This window comes from Sinocyclocheilus rhinocerous, unplaced genomic scaffold (assembly GCF_001515625.1).
Source record: "Sinocyclocheilus rhinocerous isolate Xijiao unplaced genomic scaffold, SAMN03320098_v1.1 scaffold1198, whole genome shotgun sequence".
Classification (NCBI taxonomy): Eukaryota; Metazoa; Chordata; class Actinopteri; order Cypriniformes; family Cyprinidae; genus Sinocyclocheilus; species Sinocyclocheilus rhinocerous.
In genome coordinates this window covers 285,729-296,222 of record NW_015649585.1, presented here as the reverse complement: position 1 = coordinate 296,222, position 10,494 = coordinate 285,729, and the positions used below count along the sequence as shown (strand labels likewise).

Genomic DNA, 10,494 nt, shown 5'->3' with positions numbered 1-10,494 from the left:
CTGGAGATCAGAGTTTGACTTCTACGTGGCGTCAGTTGAGCAGCGGCACAGCAGGTGAGTGTGAAAAAACATGTGATGTTCACTGATGATCCATGACTGATTGACATCTTTTTATTGTGCCTCCACTGTGCAACATTTAACCCTGTGTGACTCAGTGCTTCATTTCAGCATATCAAAGTGTCTCAAAATGAGCTGGGATGATAACAATCTGGTAATTGTCTATATTATGGACAGGAAGCTCTATTTTGCCCAGCACACGATCAGCCCGTACCCCAGTCGTGTGTGTGAGGGGCCGCCGGGGTGTGTGTTCAGCTCTGGACCGGATGGACCCACTCAGGGCAGCTTCTATGCACCTCTACCTACAGGTACAGGCCTGGGTTTTTAATGTATTTGAAGATGTGCATTTAATTTAAAGGGACAGTTCACCCAAAAATGAAAATTCTGAAGTCATTTACTCACCCTCATGTTGTTCTAAACCTATATGTGTTTCTTGAACAGAACATAAAATATATTTTGAAGAAGGTTGGTAACCAAACACTTGCTGGTCAAGCCATTAACTTTCAAAGTATGAAAAAAGAAAGAAACTCATTTCAAAGTGTCTGGAAATGAGCTGGGATGATAGGAATCTGGTCTGTATTTTGGGCAGGAAGCTGTATTTCGCCCAGCACACGATCAGCCCGTACCCCAGTCGTGTGTGTGAGGGGCCGCCGGGGTGTGTGTTCAGCTCTGGACCGGATGGACCCACTCAGGGCAGCTTCTATGCACCTCTACCTACAGGTACAGGCCTGGGTTTTTAATGTATTTGAAGATGTGCATTTAATTTAAAGGGACAGTTCACCCAAAAATGAAAATTCTGAAGTCATTTACTCACCCTCATGTTGTTCTAAACCTGTATGTGTTTCTTGAACAGAACAGAAAAGATATTTTGAAGAAGGTTGGTAAACAAACATTTGCTGGTCAAGCCATTAACTTTCAAATTATGAAAAAAGAAAGAAACTCACACAGATTTGGAACGACTTGAGGGCAAATGATGACAAAAACTATCGATAACACTTTAGTTTAGGGACCAATTCTCACTATTAACCAGTTGTTTATTAGCATGCCTATTATTAACCTATTGGCTGTTTATTAGCACTTATAAAGCACATATTCTGCTTGACCATATTCTATATCCCTAACCCTATCCAATACCTAAACTTAACAGCTACCTTACTAGCTATTAATAAGCAGCAAATTAGGAGTTTGTTGAGGCAAACGTCGTAGTTAATGGTTTGTTAATAGCAAGAATTGGACCTTAAAATGAAGTGTGACCAAACTATCACTTTAAGGTTTGTGGTAGAATATTATGTTGTAAAAAAAAAAAAAAAAAATCATACCTCAAAAGTATACTTTTAAAAAATGTACTTGAAGATAATATAGTAGTAATGAAATAATAGACACTTACAGTAAGTGTACTTAAAAGACAGTTCACATTCATGACTATGTTACTTAACTCACATAATTACACTTTTTAAAAAGTACACTTTGTAATGATGCCAAATTAAAAGTTTTACTTTAATAAATGTAATAAAATGTTGCTATTGCTTTAAATAATGCATTTATTTTGATGTGCTGACTAACATACTAAAGCACATGTAAAGTACTTGATTATAGCCTAACTGTAGTGTGATATTCAGTATTACATTTAATGATAATATATTTTAAATCTACTAATGTGTAATTACAAATACATTCAAAACTGAAAGAAATTATATTAAAATATATTTTAGTTTGCTATAAATGCTTGTCAGTACATTCAGCAGTTACCCTTTAGCCATATTTCAAAGACAATAGAAGTAATTATGAAATTACATTTATCTATAATACATTTTCAATTAATTCTAATTATCATGCAGTGTCTAAAATCATTACATTCAGTTCACACTTAAGTATATTCTTTTAAAGTACATTATTTCCTCTTAACTGAACTATAAACGCATGTAGAATGAAGTAATGATTCTAGGTGTTGTAGCTGGCATTTTCTATTCATGAATATATTAATTCTCAATATTAACTAGTTGCTTATTAGCATGCCTATTATTAACATATAACATATACAGCACAAAAGCACAAAATTGTGTTTGGGCTATCCCAAAACAAAAGCGATTAAACAACATATTGCTTCTGAAACATACCCATGTGCAATCTTTCTCATTTAAACACTAAATGCTTAATTTTCTGTCAGTTTGTCAGTTGTTGTTTAATTCTTTCGTAAGTGTCAGCTACATCTTGTATATCTGATCAGCTCCTGCCCAGGTTAAGATCTCCAGGACCTCCGGCTTTAACCCCTGCAGCGGAGGTCAGTGTGGGAAACCAGCAGTGCGTCCTCTAGTGGACACCGGAGCCATGGTGTTCGTGGTGTTCGGCATACTGGGCATCAACCGCACTCAGCGCTCAGACAACCATGTTATTGGAGACCTGGTAAGACAGAATACAACTCTTTACACTGAGTGCAGAAGGGAATCATGAATATAAAGTCCCTTCATGAAAATGGATAATGGATTAATCATAGTCAACTTCCAAAAATGCCTAGTAACTTAAAAAGATAGTTCACAAAATGAAAATTTGCTTTTAATTTCAAACTTTGAGAGTCAAAAAAAAGCAACACAAAATGAATACCTGTGGCTCCTGACGGTATATTGAGTGAAAAGAATGTAGATCAATATATCGTCAGGAGCCACAGGTATTAATTTCGTGTTGCTTGTTTGACTCTCAAAGTGACAGCATTGACTTGCATTTAAATTAAAAGCAAATTTTCATATTTTTTTTTTTTTCAATTATCCCTTTAGGGGGAGAATCATAGAATCATATCCCTTCGTAAATAGTTAGAGATTAGAATTAATTTGTCTCAAGTCATTTTAAAAGTTGTAAGACAAAGCTATAGGTAGCTGGATAGTTAACTGGTGGATTTTTTAAGGTATGAATCCCTGCAGGCTTTGAAACTTTTTCCACAACTCCCACTACTATGAACAACAAAAAATGCAAGGCGCCAAAAAAAAAAAAAAACTGCTTCAAGTCATTTTATTATATTTTGATCGACACCTCATGTAATTCATGATATAGAACCTCAACCCTATAAAGCCTACTGTATGATTTTATACATACATTTTGCTGAAAACTTGCTCAAAACTTTGCTGAAAAGCCTGTTGAACACAATCAACTACATGCCTTTTATCATCTGATTGATATTTTATATGTCCTAGCAAGTAAAAGACATTTTAGTATAATTCTAAAATCTGTCCACCTTCAGCATGTGGTTTACATGCCTTTTTGCCATGAAATCCTTGCTGATTGTAATGAAATAAATGTAAGAATAACTTTTATATCGTTAATAATACCTCAAGATGAACATTTACTGGACTGAATCAACTTTTTGTTTACTTGATTATACACATAGATCTTTTTTTAAATCATGTTAATCATGAGTGTCAAATATATGATCATCAGGCTTTTGTGGAACGTTTATTTGTTGATCTCTCAATCATCACTGTATTGCATCGAATGTTTGGGACTACAGAGGTTTAATCATAAAACTAAGCATTTAAATATTGTATCAACTTACACATATTATTGTGAGATACACAGTGACAACTGATATGTATATGCATTTTATCTAATTAGTCTGTTGAACTGTTATAAAGATCTCATTGATTTACATTACATTTACTTTTCGGCCATGTAAACATCATCTGCACCAAATTGCATATTTTTGCTCAGTTTGAGACTGAATAAATCTGAGGTGTTTTGTCCTGTTAAGTATGAGGTCCATATTCTCTTATATCTTACTATACGAGCCAGACAATCAAATATGATGCTCAAGAAAAGATTTATTGTTTCATATGTCAGCCTGTAAAGGGTAGTAATTTTACCTCCATCTTTTCAGTTTTTCAAAATAAAACTCAGGATTGTTGATGTGGTCTCAGTCTGTACACTGTATATTGATTGTTTTCCTTTGAAACTGTTTTATGAATTATTAATTTAATGATTATTGACCTTCCTCTCCCTCAAAGGGTAGTGTGATCTACGATCCAGACTTTGATGTTTTTAATGAGATCGGGCACTTGTGCAAGCTGTGCAAAACCATCAGTGCTAACACCAAGCTGGTGAAGCCTGGTGGAGCTCAGTGTTTGCCATCAGGTGAGGAGGAACCCTTTTAAATACAGCTATTATTAGATAATAAAGTGCACCGACACCATCAGATGAGAAGAAAATTTGAACTGAATTGAGCTGGATAATGACGCTAACTTTACAACATCAACACTCCTATGATGAATTAATGAACTGATGATTTAACAACATTAAAACTGTTTTCTTAATGTGAAGCTGCTTAGAAATGATCTGTATTGTATAAAGTGTTGTGACTTGGCTTTCAGTTGGTCACGTCGTGTTTCTCTCCTGCAGGTAACAGCCTCACATCCATCCTGCCGTTACTCCATCCTGAGTGTCACTCTCTTCCTGAGCCCAATCTCTTGCCTGGCCAGCTATCCCATGGTGCAGTGGGCATGCAGGGCGGTAGAGTGCACTGGATCTCTATGGCTTTTGAATCAGTGAGTTCATCGCTGCATTTCAATAGTTCGCACAAAAGTGTCGTTGAGTCATATGAAATGCTTTTATGGTGCTTTTTTCACCCGTTGTGCGAGTGTGACAGCACCTAAAATAGCTTCATTACTTGACTTCTTACACAAGGTTGTTAAGCATTTTTATGAGGGCTGTAAATTTAATGGATTAATTTGCTGCGATTTGCTGGGGGGGGGGACATGTTAAAATTATTAATGCATTTAAAGCACTCGCACCGGCCCAGGCCTGTACATCATCTTAAATTGCATACAGTTGCTGAGGAACATGATGCAGGACGACTGACTGCATGATTAAACCTACGAATGCAGTTATGCATTTGCCCCTAATATTAAAAATATAATGGCAAAAAAATTTTTTGACTTTGTGTTTAGCAATATCACACAAGCAAGAGTGCTGTTTTTCCCCGAATATCTGCACGATTGCAAATGTAATATTGATTTTATAGAACAGTACGATAAACAAGATGTTAATATTGTGTTTTAGACACAAAAAATTTCGATATTTTCTGTTTTGCTCAATTTCGCCAAATGAAACTATTGTAGTTCTGAACAAAACCACCGCGAAACTGTTGTGCATCTATGAGCAGCACAAAGTGCTGTTCACTCATTAGGACGGTGACTTGCAGTTGCATACTGGCAGTTTTAGTTTCATATTTAGAGTTTCTTAAAAAAAACATTTCATATTTAAAAAAAAAAATTTACAATTAAATAAATAAAAAAAACATTAATGGCAGTTTAAAACCTCATAGCATTATGTATGCAATTCTAATTGCAATGTAAATGCATTCATGCCACCTCTGAACAGTCTTCATAATTACACCTAAATGCCACTTCAGATGCAGCGTGCCCAGAAATTTTGAGTCAGTGGACCTTGGTGAAATAGGGTGCATTTTAAAATACACGAGGTAAAACTAGGGATGTGAATTTTGACGTGTAAAAATGGCTTTATAAATTTTTGTCTTAAGAAGAAAAAAATATGAGCTGAAAATATATGCCTACTTTTTAAATAAAATTGTGACTGTGATCTGTTATGTATCATACATAACTGATTTTTGTGTTATATATTGTTAAAAATGTCTCAACTAGCAGAATACAACAAGCATATTGTTTCAGGTAGAGACTAAACGATAGTAAGTACATGTAAACAGTATATACACATGCAGCTTCACCAAACAAATATTAAATCATAGTAGATCACATATATTTATTTAGAGAAGGCGTTCTTGGTTCAAATGAGCCCAAACACAACATAACACAACACATAGATCTTGTATGCCCTTATGTAGCATTGCAGCCTTAATATTTTATGTGTAAATTCGATGTTGAATCAAAATATTTAATTCTAAAGCTATTTTTTTTTACGTCTATTCGTTATTTCATGCTTTTTTCATTTAAAACGGAAAAGAAATTGAATGTTGTTGTTGTTTGTTTGTTTTTTTTGTTTGTTGGGGAGGGGGGGATTCCTCAGCCAAATTAATTGATCATGTAATTAATTAAATAAAAAAATGTAATCGCTTGACAGGCCTAATTTTTATATAAGGGTTCTTCATTGTCTCTGTGTTTCAGACCACCTACAAGGGAAAGTCTTCGTTTCAGACTCACTCTGATTTCCTCCAATGGGAGAGTTTCCTGCAGAAACAGCTCGCATCACTCCCAGCATCCTCGGCTCTGAGACGAGGCTTCCAGACCTGCCAACACTGGAAACAGATCTTCATGGAAATTATAGGCAAGAGAGTAAAAATAGAACGTGGCAAAGACAGAAAGGAGCTTTGATAAAAATGGCCCTGCTTGAATAAATGAGCAATTTAAGAGCGATTAGTCTGAGGCGCAGACATCATTAACATGAGTGCTCATTAACTTCACTCTCAACAACTGACAATAATGAATCTGCAGTCAGATTCTCTATTTATATTGCGTTAACCTCTTTGAACTGCTCTTTATGCACTGCCCTGTGACTGTAGGTGTGGAGAGCGCCCTCTACAGTCTGCTGCTGTCACTTGCCATTTGCATCGCATCAGTAGCTGTGTTTACTGCTCATCCGCTGCTGCTGCTGCCAATGCTGCTGAGCATTCTGGGTATGTCATACCTGTACAAAATATTAACTATTAGTGTTTTTTTTGAGTGAATCTCCGCTGTTATTTCCAGCCTAAAAATCACAAAAAAGAGTGCACAAAGAAAATGTTATTATGCACAATGAAAGTTAAACCTTTTTTTTTTTTTACAGTCATTTAAATTTGTTTGCATAGTAATATTATTTTTAATTAAAATAATTGATTTTGTCCCAAAATTAACATTATTGTGGTGCCAAAAAAATTATTTATGTTTTTAAATATTTATACATAATGTAGCATTTTAAAATATTTATACATTATGTAGAATTTGTACTGAATTAAATTTACTGAAATAATAAACTGTTTTAAATATAGTAAAAATACTGCCTTAATGTCAGTGTCGTTTATGTTGACTAAAACTATTACAACTATTTTTTTTAAATAAAGCTGAAATAAAAAAATAAATTCTACAAACATTACAAAACAATAAAAAACTTAAACAAAAAGTACAGATGTTGCCTTCGCAAATAACTGAACTAAAATTAATTTACATTTAAGTGCTAAAATGACTAAAAGCAAAACAGAAATAAATTAAAGCTAAATAGAAATATAAAAAATAAAAACTAATAAAAGGACAAAAGCAAATATAATATATTTATATTATGTTGACTTTATAATATTTAATATTTCCTTGGGTAATAATGTCATTTTATTTTTGCATGAAATGTGACCTGGACATGCTTATGTGAGATTGACTCTGTAACCCCTTGAAATATTTTACCACCATTTATTACGGCCAACTAATTTTCATCGAGGATACTTAAATGCAGCATCTCCCTTTGGACGGTGCCATCAAACGCCTGCTTCAGCCATTCTGTTGAATTGAATTGACTCATGTAATATGTACTGACGGTGAAAATCATTGCCTTTGAAATGTGCGGCTCTATTCCCATCTCATTTATATGTTAATACAATATGCCAGACATGACCGTAATTTAACTCGCTTTCAACCGGGAGTATTATCACTACAAGTGATTACTCAGACTGAACGAATATACAAATTATGCCAAATGAAAAGAGACTGTGAAAATCATCCTACTCCTACGTGCCCAACTAAACAAGGAAATAGATTTTAAAAATGTGCAATGATGCTTGAATTCAAGTAGGGGAAGGAATAATAATAATGGGACAAACGGAGTGTTTTTAAACAGTAGGAAGAGTTTTTAAAAAGCATGAACTCTTGGCAGGTATGGTGTGTCTGGTGGTGGCGGTGATGTATTGGCTGGGATGGGAGCTGGGTGCAGTTGAAGCCATCTCTCTCTCCATATTGGTGGGCTCTTCGGTGGACTATTGCCTTCATCTAGTGGAGGGATATTTACTGGCTGGGGACACTGACACCTCAGGACTGGCTAATCACAGTTCGGTATGATTTACATTTATCCATTAGTGTCGAAATCTCCCGTGATGTTGAAATGAAAAGATAGCTCCTGACTGTTTTCGTGATGTGTTCACATGTGTTTTGGGCTTGTAACACTGGAGATTTGTTGGATCCCAGGTAGGGACGTCATTAAAGCTGTTCGGACGCTGGGGTTTTCTTCCAGCATTGTGCCCTAGAGCGAGACACTGAACGCTGGGCCGCTGCAGGGAGCTCATTTTAAACCGGCCGACTGTAAGCTGCCCTGGATAAAACAGCATCTCCTAAATAAAAACTAAAAACAAGTTCATGCTCTCACTCGTATGCATCAGGTACCTTTCTATATGGCAATGAAGCCCTGTATAAATAATGGATTTTAATGGTTGATATTATAACACATGAATAATAATGCAATTCATGGCTATAATTAAATGATTTTAATTAAAACCGTTGAATGACATATGTTATGAGATATTAACTTAAAGGCATAGTTCACCCAAAAATGAAAATGTGATGTTTATCTGCTTACCCCCAGGGCATCCAAGATGTAGGTGACTTTGTTTCTTCAGTAGAACACATATGATGGTTTTTAAGTCCAACCGTTGCAGTCTATCAGTCGTATAATGCATGGCACGATATAAATACTGTTCAGTTTCTTGCACAGACCGATCGTTTCGTGTATTTACACATCAATGTATCGTCACGAGCTGCAGGGTTTAATTTGGATTTGTCTGTGCATGTTTTTTTTACTCTCATAGATTTTGTTACCATTGCCATGCATTATACCACTGATAGACTGCAAAGGCTGGAGATAAAAATCATCATATGTGTTCTACTGAAGAAACAAAGTCACCTACATCTTGGATGCCCTGGGGGTAAGCAGATAAACATCAACTTTTCATTTTTGGGTGAACTATCCCTTTAAGGTGTGTTTAATAATGGATTATAATGGTATTCTTGATGCAGTATATTATAACACATTATTAATTAATAATTTGTAATCATTAGATAGCTCACGTGTGTGAGCTGTGTGTGTTTAAAACATACTCTCCACTGTTAATTCATCAAAATAACTGAGGAAAATGGATGTTAATGAAGGGATTTTATTTTTTATTATTATTTTGTTAATGATAATGAAAACAAGGCAATAAATTCATGCCAGTAATTAAAAGATTTTGATTAAAACTGTTGAAGGAAATATCACAGCTAGATACTAAATTAAGGTGTGTTTAATAATTAATTATAATGGTGTTCTTGATGCGTTAATAATATTTTTATATTTATTAAATGTCAATATATTATTTAATATATAATATATTTTTATTAGATTATTTCTGTCATATATTATATATTTATATTAAAGTTGATTTATCTTAGTTAGCAGGGCATTAGACATTATCGATACAACTAAAATAGACAAAACCAATACTTCAGTAACAGTCATTATTTTATTTTTGTGTTTAATTTTAAATGACATATTATAATGTATTATGTTCGCTATATACTATATGTTTGTTTATTTTTATTTATTATTATCAATATATTTTATATATATTTACATTTATCTTCCGTAAGTCAGAATCTTATAATAACTGTCATTCTGACAAGGCATCATGTTTCCTAACAATGTTTAAAGAAAAATCTATAAAAACGATAGTTGCCTATAAACCAACACTGGTTAATAATGTGGTGGATTGAAACACTTGAGCTGCGTGACGATGACAGGTGATCTTTTACATGTTAACGACATTAATTAGTGAAAGTGACATGACATGTGGCCAAGTGTCAAGTCAAGTCAAGTCACCTTTATTTATATAGCGCTTTTAACAATACAGATTGTGTCAAAGCAACTGAACAGCATTAATTAGGAAAATAGTGTGTCAATAATGCAAAATGACAATAGTAAACACTAATTTTTCAGTTAAAGGCAGTTCATCATTGAATTCAGTGATGTCATCATCCAGCTCAGTTCAATTTAAATAGTATCTTTGCAATCATTTACAATCAAGTCAACGATATCGCTGGAAATGAAGTGTACCCAACTAAGAAAGCCAGAGGCGACAGCGGCAAGGAACCAAAACTACATCGGTGACAGAATGGAGAAAAAAACTTGGGAGAAACCAGGCTTACATACAATCACAAACCAGCAGCACTGCAAACAGGAAGCAGGAATGAGGAATTCACATGACTCTTGTGTTGACCCATACTCGGAATTAGTGCTCTGCATTTATCCCATCCTAAGTGCACACACACAGCAGTGAACACACACACGGAGCAGTTGGGGGTTCGGTGCCTTGCTCAAGGGCCTCCTCCAAGAATACCTCAGTCGTGGTATTGAAGGTGGGAGAGAGCGCTCCCCCACATACATTCACTCCCCCCACCTACAATCCCTGCCGGTACGAGACTCGAACCC

The 10,494-nt window shown here is 34.9% G+C and overlaps 1 protein-coding gene across 1 annotated transcript in view; it reads left to right on the top strand.

Moving 5' to 3' along the window:
- LOC107710822 (protein dispatched homolog 3-like) overlaps nucleotides 1–10,494 on the top strand; it is a 55,744-nt gene that overhangs the window by 40,533 nt on the left and 4,717 nt on the right. The window contains exons 17-24 of the mRNA XM_016515671.1: nucleotides 12–54; nucleotides 647–777; nucleotides 2,285–2,460; nucleotides 4,050–4,176; nucleotides 4,441–4,586; nucleotides 6,183–6,342; nucleotides 6,578–6,691; nucleotides 7,915–8,090. Of these exons, the coding sequence (XP_016371157.1) occupies nucleotides 12–54; nucleotides 647–777; nucleotides 2,285–2,460; nucleotides 4,050–4,176; nucleotides 4,441–4,586; nucleotides 6,183–6,342; nucleotides 6,578–6,691; nucleotides 7,915–8,090 (1,073 nt within the window). The remainder of the gene's footprint in view (nucleotides 1–11; nucleotides 55–646; nucleotides 778–2,284; nucleotides 2,461–4,049; nucleotides 4,177–4,440; nucleotides 4,587–6,182; nucleotides 6,343–6,577; nucleotides 6,692–7,914; nucleotides 8,091–10,494) is intronic.